The sequence below is a fragment of the Eretmochelys imbricata genome, chromosome 1 (genome assembly GCF_965152235.1).
Source record: "Eretmochelys imbricata isolate rEreImb1 chromosome 1, rEreImb1.hap1, whole genome shotgun sequence".
Taxonomy (NCBI): domain Eukaryota; kingdom Metazoa; phylum Chordata; order Testudines; family Cheloniidae; genus Eretmochelys; species Eretmochelys imbricata.
Window position 1 is genome coordinate 38,387,393 of NC_135572.1, and position 14,074 is coordinate 38,401,466.

The following is a 14,074-nucleotide window of genomic DNA, read 5'->3' on the forward strand; positions in this document are numbered from 1 at the left end:
CTAGTTCTAAGACATTCTTAGTGTTGAATCGATCTTTAATTCATCGATACTATACATTTCCAGGGCCTGTCAGTGACCTAAAAGGATTGGGGAAATCACGGACAAGCTCTGGAAATGTGTAGCACTGGTGAATTAAAATCAATTGATTTAATACAAAAAAAGCCTTAGCCTGCTTCTAAGACAAACATATTGAAAAGCAGTCTACAAACATATTGGACGAGTAAAGGACCTGGGTTAGAGTCGTACAGACACTTACTATAGTAATTTTAAAAAAAGGGAGATGGGAGTGGTTTCATATTTGAATACATTATTAAAAAATTGAATGAAGTGTTTTATACTGATGTTTTAACTATTCATTTTAGGCATATAAGGCAGTTGTGAATGATGCTACAATATTTAAACTTGAATTGCCATTGAAGCAGAAAGGGTAAGCCATTTAAATGCCAATGTGAATCAAGTATGTCAAATTTAAATTTGAACAGGCAAGTTCAATAATGTTTTTTAATGTTTTAAGAACACTATGTAATGTCATACTGCAGTTTACTTTGAGTGCTTTTGGGATCAACAGAAATGAAAAAAAAAGGCCTTTTTGGGCTTTGTACCTTTTTTCATACTCTGAGGAACTTTTTCACATGACAGCAGATCAGTGATATAAATAAAAAATGTAGCCTATCAAACTGGCTTTTACTTGTAGTATTTTGTTGCTGAAATATTTTTACATTGTTTATAATGACTTGGAGTTGGGGTTTATATAAGTTGATGTAGTCCAGGACTGTTTAGGGATAGTGATTTTTTTTTTAAATAATACCCCTCTTTATTAAAATGGCGTTTTTATTAATTATGTAAAGTTGCTGTTGAGCTGTGTAATGCAGAAATCCTTGTCTCTCCATATACTGTTACTGGACTGCCACTATCCAGACTGATGGATAGTCCTCTTTCAAAAGTCATACTTAGAGCTGACAGTGAGTGCCAAGCATTTTCATTCCCCTCAGCTAGGGTACAACTTTTATTTCCCTCTACTGTTTTACTTTCTGAATCAGGCAGGAAGGAGGAGGCCATTGTCAGCTTCTGTCCTATTGCACCTTATTTTATACACATCTGTTACTTTCTTTTTCTCTGAGATAATGATGACAAACTCAGGAGGAAGTGGGATGAAAGAAAAGACATAGGTGCACCGTGTGTAGGGAGCCTAGTGCAGGAGTTGTTTACCAGAATTTTTGTGACCTGTGAACAGACTGTGAATTTCCACAGCAAGGCAGCAGTTTCGAGTTATAATTTGAAGGAGAGAACTTTAGTCAAAGAGACCACGAGATTGTCACTAGGTCCAGAAGGACCTTGTATCAATCAAGGTATGGTCTTGAGGTAGAAATGTCAAAGGCAGAAAGAAAATCCTTGTGTCCAGGCAATAGGAACCCTCAGGAAGTAAGCATTCAAACTGAGAATGGAAAACTTGGTAAGCTATAGAGACACTTTTTTGGCCAGGAGTCTCATTTGGAAAGATGAAATTGCGCATTCTCTGTCCTGTGGAATGTCAGCATAGGATTATATACAAATCCTGAGTATGCTGTGACAATCTGCATCTAAATTCTGTAGCAGTCTCCTATATAGGGCCTTACCAAATTCATGGTCCATTTTGTTCAATTTCACAGCCATAGGATTTTAAAAATCGTAACTTTAATGATTTCAGATATTTAAATTTCACGGTGTTGTAATTGTAGGAGTCCTGACCCAAAAAGGAGTTGTGTGGGGGTTGCAAGGTTATTGTAGGGAGGGTTGCGGTACTGCTATTGTTCTGTGCTGTTGCTGGCAGCGACACTGCCGTCAGAGCTGGGCAGCTGGAGAGCAGCAGCTGCTGGGCAACTGGAGAACTGTAAGTAAGGATGGCATGATATGGTATTGCCACCCTTACTTCTGCGCTGCTGCCTTCAGAGCTAGGACCTTGGTCAGCAGCCACCACTCTCTGGCCGCCCAGCTCTGAAGACATCAATGCAGAAGTAAGGGTGACATGGTATGGTATTGCCACGCTTACTTCTGTACTGCTGCTGGCTGGACGCTCAGCCAACAGCCATTGCTCTCCGGCCACCCAGCTCTGAAGGCAGCGCAGAAGCATGGTTGGCAATACTGTGGCCTCCCCTTAAAATAAACTTGTGGCACCCCCCACACACAACTCCCTTTTGGGTCAGGACCCCCAATTTGAGAAACGCTGGTGTCCCTCATGAAATCTATATCGTACAAGCCAGTGTTTCTCAAACAGGGGTCCGTAGACCTCTGGTAGTCTGTGAAGGTACTCCGGGGGTCCGCCAGTCCCACTGATCAACTCCTCCCCCTCTCTCCCAGTGCCTCTTGCACACCAGGGAATGGCTGTTCAGTGGCATGCAGGAGGCGCTGGGAGGGAAGTGGAGGAGCAGGGACAGTATGTTCTCGGGGGAGAGAGCAGGAAGAGGAGTGGCAGGGATGGAGTGGGGGCAGAAAAAGGTGGGGCCTTGGGGTAAGAGGTGGAGTGGGGATGGGGCCTGGGGCTGAGCAAGGGGCTTGGGGGGTCTATGAAAAAATTTAAATCAAAATGGGGGTCCTTGGGTTACTAAAGTTTGAGAACTGCTGGTATAGGGTAAAAGCACACAAAAGACCAGATTTTACGGGGGAGGCCAGATTTCACAGTCCATGACGCGTTTTTTCGTGGCTGTGTATTTGGTAGGGCCCTACTCATATAAAATGAATCTGCTTATAATAACCATATGATAGCTGTATCCAGTAAAAATGGGTCCTTCTTATAGTTTACTATTATGGGTAGAGGCTGTATTTTTCTTTTAATTCTGGTTTTAAAATTGTGAAGTAATTCACTATCTATTTTAATTTGAAAAACTGAAAACTTTTTGTATTCAAAGAAGTCAGGGCTTTTGTGTAATGATTAAGTTTATGTAGAAGTCAATGTGATTCCTCTAAAACTTAAACATTCATACCATGTTGATATTCCTAGTCAGTTGTATCTTCAGTACCTGGTATATCTTGTCAGGGAGTCTCTTAATTGTAAATAGTGTTTACACACAGCACTGATTGGTTGGGTCTCTGACAGCTATTGATTGACAAACTTGTCAGCTCACGTGGTCTGAAAACCACTTATTTGCAACAGTCAGAATTGAAAATTAAGAGCCCTGATCACTTGGGCAAAAACACTTTAGTTCTAATGTTTAAAACGTTGCATTTTTAAGGGCAGAGGATAGTTATTGTTACTTTTAGCAAATAGAATGCTAAAACATAGTTCCTGACAATGGAGTATAGTGTGTTGTCACAGATCTGGTTGAGCGCCCCTTGCTGGACAGTTACCAGACTCTGTGAGGGAGGATCCAAGTGCTGAATCCCACTGCTTGTTGGGACTGGGTAGAGTTCATGGGTCCCCCACAGTCCTTGGCACCCCAGTACTTCTGGTTAGCTGGGGCAGCCATGAGAGGCTTGGCCCCCTGCAGAGAGGATATTAGTATTGCAGTGCCTTTGTCAAGTGAGCAGTTTCTCTTGCCGGATGAGGTAAAATCTCTCTTCTTCACACCTGCTGAAGAGAGGTGAGCTGTGCTTCCTCATCTGTCTCCACTCTGGTTCAATGATTCATCTTGATTGAAACCCTGAAGCCACAGATTAAGGGGAAATCCGTTTTCTCTGCATTTCCCTAAGCAGTTGCTTTATACTCAGCTGGGGCTTTTCTCACATCTGCTGGATATCATGAGTTTGAGGGAGTGCTCTTTATCATTTCTCCCAGCAGGATTTTGAATCCATAAAACCTTGAACTGTATCTTTTTCTCTGGTTCTGGCATGATTTTTGACCACCAAAATAGTCGACACTGATTTTCTTCCCTGGTAAAGGTAAATTGTGAGCTCAGCTTCCGGGCCATTGTGTCTGGCCTTGGTGAGTTTGCATCTGTGCCCTCTGGGGTTACGCGGTTACAATATTTCCCACTAACTACTCAAAAAGAATATTTTCTCCAGTATTCCCACAGCCAGCAGCATCCCAGAACATTCCTTGGTGTCCATATGGACTTGGGCTACAGGCAGGGCAGTCGTTCATCACAGGAACTTTTACCCACATCTGTTTTCCTGTCAGTGCCTTATATGGAAAATTTCACATGGGATTTGACCAGGGTGTATGCAGCACCAGTGTCATTTTTTTTCTATCATAGACTGGGGTAAGCTGTAGTCAGTAAAAGAGATTGCTATGCCCCCTAAATTATTGAAGGAACCAACCTGACAGAAGCCTGGAGCCCAGTTTTCTCCAGGTTCGGCATGCTGTTTGTACATACAAAGGTAATGTAAAGAGAATTCTACTAGGTTTTCACTCACCAAAGTCCAATTTCTTAACACAGTTTCCAAACAAAGATTCCTGATTAAGTCTGTTGTCCCTCCCTAGAACCTGCATCTAGTTCTTTCACAGCTTAGCCTTTCTACCACACCCTCTTCCACCATTTGAACCACTAACATTGGTGGCCCATAGTTTTCCTAGAGATCATAATATTAACGTGAATGGTAGAAAAAGTCACTGTTTTGTCATATTCTTCCTATTCAGAATTCTTTTGCATGTCATTCATTCCATGAATTTGTCCAAGTTTTCTACCTTTTGGTCTGTTTTACCTTAACCAGGATGTTTTCCTGCCTAGTTTGTGCCCTCAACCTTGAGCAGACAAAATAAAGCTTTGATACCTGTTGAATGCTTCTACGGCCCAAAAAACAGCTGATCCCATCATTCAGAAAATCCCGAGAAACTATTCCAAAGCCAAGGCTTCAAGGCTTACAGTAACTTAAAGGTTCTATACTTTAATTTCTGAGACCTTCAAAAGGCCATCAGACAACCCTGTACTACAAGTTGCTTTTTGTCCTAAAAGCACTGAGTTGTCTGAAGTGTTCCATAAGACTGCTATCTTGTGGCTCTTGCATACTTTGTGGGGCCCTACAAATATATAATATTGTAGTTCTGCTGATTCAGCTTGTAGCGGTGGGATTTCAGGTCTGCTGTCTCTGAACCACCTTCCAGGGTTTGCGTTCAGTACTTTTTTGGTGTGTCTGTGACAATAGTGGCTTGCTCTCGTGCTTCTATGAAATGCATTTCTCCTCATTGTTAATTGGGACCCATCAAACTGCGCTAGTAGCAGGAAGACACAGAAAATGCATCCCTTATTTGATCATTCTTTTCTGGAACTCTAACCAGTATGTGGACACCCACCTTTCAGATGTTTATGCAAATTACTGTTTGAAATTAAACCTAGCTAATTGCATTCTGAAATTTCCAAACGGCAATAGTTGAAGAGATGTATGGAAACACTGGGTCATCTTTTGGTTACTGTTAGACTGAATGGGGTGGGGGTAAGGGCAATGAAAGAGGGAATTACCTTTCATTTTGGAACAGTTTAGTTGAGATAGGATCTCTTACCTGGTCATTTATTCCCTTTCCTTTAATCGTAGTTTCTTGTTAACCTGGTATAGCAGGTTTCTCTTCACAGTTTTATGGAGTTTTCATTTCATGTTGCTTTTAGGGTTGGGTTGAAAACACAGCCTGAGTCCAAATGCCCTGAACTGCTTGCTAATTACTGTGACATGCTGTTAAGAAAAACACCACTAAGCAAAAAATTAACCTCTGAAGAAATTGAAGCAAAGCTTAAAGAAGTGGTATGTGCATGCTCTCAACTTTTTTAATTAAGATAAGAAATAATTTTTGCTGTTTTATTTTTGTAGACAGTTTTTCAGGATTTCATCTTAAAAAATATTGTTATACTAGAATATTAATCGTTGAAACTGAAACCTCCAGAGAGAATATTTATATGTCCATATGCTGTCACAGGACAGCAACTTCAATGTGCTAGTTTACAATTTACATATTGTGTATTACACTAATACAAGTTTCATGCATGATGCATATATAATAGACAAGAATCTGAAAATATAGACAGGAAATTAAAGTTTAAATACAAAGCAGAGCTGATGCACCATTGAAGGGCCTGTTCCTCAGTGATTTCGTTGAAGAAATTGGTGATTATGATACTGTAGCAATTTTACAACTGGTGACTAGCTTGTAACATGATTCTTTTGTAAGGAAATCTGAAGTAGCCTTGCACTAGTTTTATTTTATGGTGATATGTGGGACCAGTTTTGAAAAAAAACTGTAAATGAAGTGGTTTGATTTGGCATGGAAATAAATAATCATTGAAATCTATTTTTAACAGCTTTTAGTACTTAAATATGTACAGAATAAGGATGTTTTCATGCGATACCACAAAGCTCATTTGACAAGACGTCTGATACTAGATATATCAGCTGATAGTGAAATTGAAGAGAATATGGTGGAATGGCTGAGAGTAAGTATCCTGAAAACTTGTTTCATTTCTTAGTTCTTGCTGATGATGATCAGTTTTTATTCTTCAATTTAAATGTTTCTCCTGTCATGTGTGACTTTTCTATTTTAAATTATACCAATTTTGGATATTTTATGCCTCTGTATTAGGGCTGTTGATTAATCGCACTGTTAAACAGTCGAATACCACTTGAAATTTATTAAATATTTTGGATGTTTTTCTATATTTTCAAATATATTGATTTCAGTTACAACACAAAATACAAAGTTTACAGTGCTCGCTTTATATTGTGATTTTTATTACAAATATTTGCACTTACAAGTAATAAAGAAATAGTATTTTTCAATTTACCTCATACAAGTGCTGTAGTGCAATCTCTACCGTGAAAATAGGGTTTATAAATGTAGATTTTTTTTGTTAGTTACATAACTGCACTCAAAAAAATAAAATGTAAAACTTTAGAGCCTACCAGTCCACTCAGTCCTACTTCTTGTTCAGCCAATCGCTAAGACAAACAAGTTTGTTTACATTTACGGGAGATAATGCTGCCCATTTCTTATTTACAATGTCACCTGAAAGTCATAACAGGCATTCACGCGGCACTTTTGTTGCCAGCTTTACAAGATATTTACATGCCAGATATGCTAAACATTGATCCGTATGCCCCTTTGTGCTTCAACCACCATTCCAGAGGACATGCTTTCACACTGATGAGACTCGTTTAAAAAAATCATACGTTAATTAAATTTGTGAATGAACTCCTTGGGGGAGAATTGTGTGTCTCCTGCTCTGTTACACCTGCATTCTGCCATATATTTCATTTTTTAGCTGTCTCAGATGATGACCCAGCACTTGTTGTTTGTTTCAAGAACGCTTTCACTGCTGATTTGACAAAATACAAAGTACCAATGTGAGATTTCTAAAGATAGCTACAGCACTCCACCCAAGGTTTAAGAATCTGAAGTGCCATCCAAAATCTGAGATGGACGAGGTGTGGCGCATGCTTTCAGAAGTCTTAAAAGAACAACACTCCGATGCGGAAAGTACAGAACCCGAACCACAAAAAAAAAAAACCCCAACCTTCTGCTGGTGGCATCTGACTCAGATGATGAAAGTGAACATGCATTGGTACACACTGCTTTGGATCATTGTCAAGCAGAACCCATCATCAGCATGGAAGCCTGTCATTTGGAATGGTGGTTGAAGCATAAAGGGACATATGACTATTTAGCACATCTGGCACTTAAATATCTTGCGACACCGACTACAACAATGCCATACGAATGCTTGTTCTTACTTTCAGGTGACATCATAAACAAGAAGCGGGCAGCACTATCTCCATAAGGTAAACAAGCTTGTTTGTCTGAGCAATTGGCTGAACAAGAAGTAGGACTGAGTGTACTTGTAGGCGCTAAAGTTTTACATGGTTTTGTTTTTGAATGCAGTTATCTTTTTGTACATAATTCTACATTTGTAAGTTCAACTTTCATGATAAGGAGATTGCAGTACAGTACTTGTATGAGGTGAATTGAAATACTATTACTTTTTGTTTTTTACAGTGCAAATATGTGTAATAAAAAATATAAAGTGAGCACTGTACACTTTGTATTCTGTGTTGTAATTGAAATTCATATATTTGAAAATGTAGAAAGCATCCCAAAATATTTAAATAAATGATGTTCTATTATTGTTTAACAGTGCAATTAGTTGCGCACTTAAGTTTTTTTTTGATCATTTGACAGCCCTACTCTGTATAAATTCCAGCATTTTGCAGATGTAGAACAGGACCTATGAATATTTAAAAAATATCTTCTCTCTCCAATAAAGAAACTTTTTTTTTCTTTTTAAACACCCACACACAAAAAACAGAGTAGCTACTGGTTACATTTTAATTTATTATGAAAAGGAGACTAATGTTTTATGAATTGTCATTTTAGTATAACGGATGTAAAGGGTTATGTGGAGCAAAATGAGTTGTGGCTTAACATGGGGGAAAAAAGCCCAAACAGAACTGTTTTACTTTACGAAAGGATACAGTTTTTGTGTTCATGAAGACTTTTTTATATTGGAAGCATATGCAGTCTAAGGGCTAATCCTGAATCCCACTGCATAATGGAAATTGTCTACATAGAAGTCCATACAATAGGCCATACGTGGGATTTGGCATTCTGTAAAATCCTGTGCGTATGTTCTTATAACATTGGGTGATACAGTTAGGCAAACCATGTGACTTGAAACTGTCAGCAGATTAGTTCCTGCCCTATCAAAAGAACAGCCCTAGAACTAGATGCGCAAAAGTTGTGAAGCCATCAGGTATTTACACCTCCAGATGATCAGATACAGTGCTAACTGGTTGTTGAGGTATCCAAATAACAGATTTGTGAGCACGTTCATGGAAATTGCATGTAAGTTAACTATACATTTTTGCATGTTTATTTGCACACCTTAAACTTTTTGGTTTAAGCCCCTTCAGCTTATAGGATCCATCAGCCTCTTAATGTTTTTACCTTTTTTTATGTTGATTCTTGAAAGTAATTGCATTTTCTTTCGGCCCTGATATGATATACTTGTGATATATACAGAAAGATTACAACTTGCTATCGCAAAATGCCACAATCTGGTTTTTTTACTGAAGTCATTTATTTTAAAATTAGTTATTGTAAACCTGAAGACTGATGTATGTAAGCTTTTATCTTAAAGATTGTGGTGTCTTGGTGTAATTTGTCATCTGTTTATACAGGAAGTAGGTATGCCAGCAGATTATGTAAACAAATTGGCTAGGATGTTCCAGGATATCAAAGTATCTGAAGACTTGAACCAGGCCTTCAAAGAAATGCACAAAAATAATAAATTGGCTCTACCAGGTATTGTTCTCAAATGTGTTTTGATATTTGTTTTACTCATGTTAAAGAATAGTTCTTTTAAAACTTGGAATTTCTATCATTTTTAGACTTCAGTTTGACCATAGGCTGTCATTTAGAACACATCTTACTTTGAGGTCAAAAACAGTTATCGTGCTCCTTTGCTATCTGGTTTGGTGGTATATTTTCAGATTAATATATTTTAATACTGTCTGGTTTTTATAGCTGATTCTGTGAATATTAAAATTTTAAATGCTGGTGCCTGGTCTCGAAGTTCTGAAAAAGTGTTTGTATCGCTACCCACGGAATTAGAAGACCTCATCCCAGAGGTAGAAGAGTTCTACAAAAAGAATCACAGTGGCAGAAAACTGCACTGGCATCATCTTATGTCCAATGGAATTGTAAGTATATTGAGTTCACTATTAATTTTTTATGTATAAAATCTGTATCTGTCTACAGTAATAAACAATATGTTTGGACTTAAAAAAACAACTGATGAACAAAAAAACCTAATGAACAAAAATATTTTTTTTTCTGTGTTCAGATAACATTTAAGAATGAGGTTGGCCAGTATGACTTAGAGGTAACAACGTTTCAGCTGGCTGTGCTGTTTGCATGGAACCAAAGACCCAGAGAGAAAATCAGCTTTGAAAATCTTAAACTGGCAACTGAGCTCCCTGATGCAGAACTTAGGAGGACTTTATGGGTATTTTCCCTTTCTGTTGAAACAGATTTCTTCTTTACCTTTATTTAATACTTAAATATCCACCTGAATATTCTTTGAAAGTACTAACTGTGGCAGTGCTTTTGAAATTGAAGAGGGAAAACCTTTCCTAACTAGCCTTTTAATTGCAATGGCGCTTTTTTGTGCTTTGCATTAATATGTATAGCCTTTACCTGTAGGCATTCTTTCCTGTCAAGATTGCCCAACTTAAACTTTTAGAGGTAGCTAAATCTTTCTGGCCAAATGTTGCTTAGAGAATGCAATTGTAATAGTTTGTTTTTGTTGTAGGACTCGTCAAGTTTTAGGAGTTCAGCTGTTACTACTTAAATGTACTTTATTTAAAAGTGACTTAATTTTTTGGGGAACACTCCTGTAATCCACTCAGATCAGCAGAAACTCTAGAAGAAGAAATCTTGAATGGATCAGATTTACCACTGGCCATTTCTGTGGCTGTGAGTTCATGCACTTCAGCTCTTCTGAATGATACTGTTTATATTAAAACATTTCAAAAAGAGAGGTGTGGTAAATAATGTATCACAACAGTGTTTAATAAATCATTGACTTGATGCTGATTAGATTATTATGAGTGCCAACAGCATACGTGAGCTTTTTACAATCAAATAAGACTACACAGTCCCTGTAGCAATGAGTGTATGGTACAGCTCTCTGTTACACAGTTAAATCCTAAAGGTTGGTTGGTTCTGTTTTAAGAGTCTGTTGTTTTATTTTTATGGTCTCTTCCCCTCTCTCCTTTCTCTGTAGTCTCTTGTAGCATTTCCAAAGCTGAAACGTCAGGTTTTATTGTATGAACCTCAAGTCAGTTCGCCCAAAGACTTTACAGAAGGAACCCTCTTCTCAGTGAACCAGGAGTTCAGTTTAATGTAAGATATTCTTTGAAAATGAAAATATATAATGTTTTAATACTGAAGGATTTCTCTTGCAATAAGCTGATTTCTTAATCACTTCGCAATAAGATGCAAAATTGAGGTTTTGATGACTTGTTACTAATGAGTCCATGGCACTTCAAGCAGGAATAAGTGTGTTAGCATCAATCTTCTACTCAGATTCTGTTCTATCTACATTTACCCTATGGTGTCAGAAACAATAGGAATGATATTTTGACTTCTTGTTCTAAATTGTTTAATGTTTTGTGCACTGTTAAAAAGTGACTCATCTGCTGTATCTTACGATAGAGGTGACCATATTGCTGTGGGAAGTGTAAAAATCTCATATTGGTGCTTTGGGATCCTTCAGAATGAAAGATGCTTTAGAAATAAGACATTAACATCTAATATACATTTGCTTCAGGGCACTTTATTTAGAAGATATTAGCTCTTTTTATCATGAATAACTATCAATAGGGCTGGCAGTTTGCGGTGGGGATCAGATTCTGTGACTCTCTCCTATTTGCTGCTTGGCCTTGTTAGAGGGGGGATATAGTGACAACTGCTGCTTAGTTCCCAGTAGCTGCTGAGTCCCCTCCAAAGGGCTGGAGATGTCCCTGCTTCCTTCTTGGAACATATGCTGGGGGAACGGATGACAGAACACCATGATACCGAGGAAGCAGTATGGAAAAATGTTGGGGGTGAAAATTGAATAATTCTGTCACCATGATTATCATATTTATCATAATTTATCTGATTTTTCCACGTTTCTCTGATAGACAACCAGCCTCTATGAGGAACAAGAAAGTAGCCCAACTTCCTAATTTTACTTTTGTATAAGCTCCTTGTCCAGAACCCTGAACTTATATTGTACGTGAAGTATTTTTGTCTGTAAAACTGCATAATACCACAGTTCAGCAATCTAGCCTGTCAGTTTAACATCTGTTGTGTATATTTTTCATCTGTTGATGCATTAAACTAACCTACACTTGTTTTGGGGGATGGGGTTTTCAATTGTGTATTGACTGCCAGCCGACCATTTCCAACCATTGCTGCAGTACTGTTATACTGTGCTTTTGCTGTGAGTCTAATGTGAATTCCTTCTTAATGTAAAATGGGTATGTTTTGGCTTATTTTCATATATAATTGACTTTTTCAGAAAAAATGCTAAAGTTCAGAAAAGGGGTAAGATAAACTTGATTGGTCGGTTGCAGCTCACTACAGAGAGAATGCGAGAAGAGGAGAATGAAGGAATTGTCCAGCTAAGGATATTACGAACCCAGGTAAGTAAAGTTTAACAGAGCAATATAAAACAGTCACATTTCCTTTGGTGAACTACTACTACCATATGCCACCTCTGTTTCTGAGATGTTCTTCCATGAAAAGCTTATTAAACTGGATAAAAATAGCTTTAAGCTCAACCTCACGAAGTCTGCAGAGCACAAGGAGTCTGTTATGTTGCTTTACCACTATTGTTTAAAAGTACTTATTTTTTCTGTTCTGCACCACTTGAAAAAGGCTGTTTTCAAACTGTATTTCCTTTCAGTTTTATTTATTTAGACCAGCGGGTCTCAAACTGGGGGTTGGGACCCCAAAGTGGGTTGCAACTCCATTTTAATGGGGTCATGAGGGCTGGAGTTAGACTTGCTGGGGTCAGGCTGAATCCTGGGGCTGTAGCCTGAGCCAAAGAGGTTCAGCCCTGGGTGGCCAGGCTCGGGTTTCACCCCCAGGCGGGGGAAGCCTGTAGTCCTTGGGCTTTGCTTCCACCCCCGGCGCTCTGGGACAGTGGGGCTCGGGTGGGCTCAGGCTTTGGTCCCCTCTCCTGGGGTCATGTTGTAATTTTTTTTGTCAGAAGGGGGTCGCGGCGCAGGGAAGTTTGAGAATCTCAGATTTAGATGCTCATCAGTGTAATTAGAGTGTGGGGGGAATTCAAAATGAGGGTTGTTTTTGAAGAGGGTTTACAAAGCATGAATTTTTTTTGAGGGAAAGTTTCATAAATGTGTTCAACCTGGGAACTGTGTACTCCGCAGCATTGCTCCCAAATATAAGTTTTCATTTAAAAATACCCAGTCTCTAGCCCTTACGGTTGTGAAGAAAGCCTTAAGAAATTGAGACAACTGTGATCTTGTCCCCTGAAGTCAGCCTGAAACAATAGCTCTGAGGGGTGTTTGCTGCCCAACCTCAATTCATCTCCGTTAGCTGTTAACTCGGAAACAAAAGACTGTTTTATAAATGGCAGTGTGGTTAATTTCTCTGCTGGTCATTATAGCAGAATCCTCAAGCTAATGTACTTCATTGCTGGATGCAGTGGCAAATATTGAGGTGGAGTGCAGTGGGGAGCTAGCTTCTATCAAGGGTCAGTGGGGGGTACAAAGTGGGAAATTCAACCTACCCTCCACTCCCCTTCAAATCTAGTGTCTCGTCTCCTCCCCAAAAGAGGGAGACTCATACCCGACCCCATTATCAAATGCCTTGGCTGCTTCCTGGGTGTCAAAAAGCAACACTTCCAATTATAGTTAGGTGCCAATAGCCCATCTGTCCCCTGCTTACCTGCTGAAATCACCTGCTTACCCCAATGGCATCTATACTGTAGTTATGTATTTTCAATGTAAAAATCTGCAGATTTTTGAAAATAACTAGATTTGATAGCCTTGCTTTAGAACTGTTACCAACTTCTCACTTAAGCCTTTGAAGACTATATTAGAGAATGACTAGATGAGTTAGAAAATTAGCCTTAGATATCTAACTTTTCACCTGTGCAATTTGTTTGTATGCAGAACCAATCAGTAGTAAATGAAAGCTGTTACCCATCTGATGGCTATCTGGTAACCTCTGTGAAAGGTGTCTGGTGGTCTAATTTATGGTCCAGTTCCCAGCAAGCAGGTGTCCAAATCATAGAAAAAACAACTGTAGCTGATTTTTCTTGCAAGGGCTCTGAGCAGGGATGTCAAAAACTAACTGACTTCTGGAAGCAAAATTAATTTCTTGCTTCTAAAGGGTTTCAGTCAGATCAAATCTGAGATTCGGTGGTGGGATAGTATGGGGGTGGGATGCTTAGTTTTGACTTAGAGGCTCAATTTGAGCCCTGGTGAGTGCCTATTTGTATTTGTTTACAGATAATATTGACCTTCTGTTCTGGTGTAACAACAAACTGTCATCTGTAAATGGCAGAGAGCAATGCAATGGGAGAGGACACTTTGTAGTGGGGACAGTGGGATACTGAGTCTCACTCCAGCCAGGACAGAAGTTCCTGACAAAGATGAAGAAACAGTG

The 14,074-nt window shown here is 38.9% G+C and overlaps 1 protein-coding gene across 6 annotated transcripts in view; it reads left to right on the forward strand.

The window, feature by feature from the left end:
* CUL5 (cullin 5) overlaps nucleotides 1–14,074 on the forward strand; it is an 89,459-nt gene that overhangs the window by 57,622 nt on the left and 17,763 nt on the right. For all 6 annotated transcript variants that reach the window (XM_077808818.1, XM_077808848.1, XM_077808840.1 and 3 more), the window contains 8 exons: nucleotides 363–427; nucleotides 5,517–5,649; nucleotides 6,204–6,335; nucleotides 9,073–9,196; nucleotides 9,419–9,594; nucleotides 9,738–9,899; nucleotides 10,680–10,798; nucleotides 11,961–12,084. In XM_077808818.1, coding sequence (XP_077664944.1) covers nucleotides 363–427; nucleotides 5,517–5,649; nucleotides 6,204–6,335; nucleotides 9,073–9,196; nucleotides 9,419–9,594; nucleotides 9,738–9,899; nucleotides 10,680–10,798; nucleotides 11,961–12,084 — 1,035 coding nt within the window. The remainder of the gene's footprint in view (nucleotides 1–362; nucleotides 428–5,516; nucleotides 5,650–6,203; nucleotides 6,336–9,072; nucleotides 9,197–9,418; nucleotides 9,595–9,737; nucleotides 9,900–10,679; nucleotides 10,799–11,960; nucleotides 12,085–14,074) is intronic.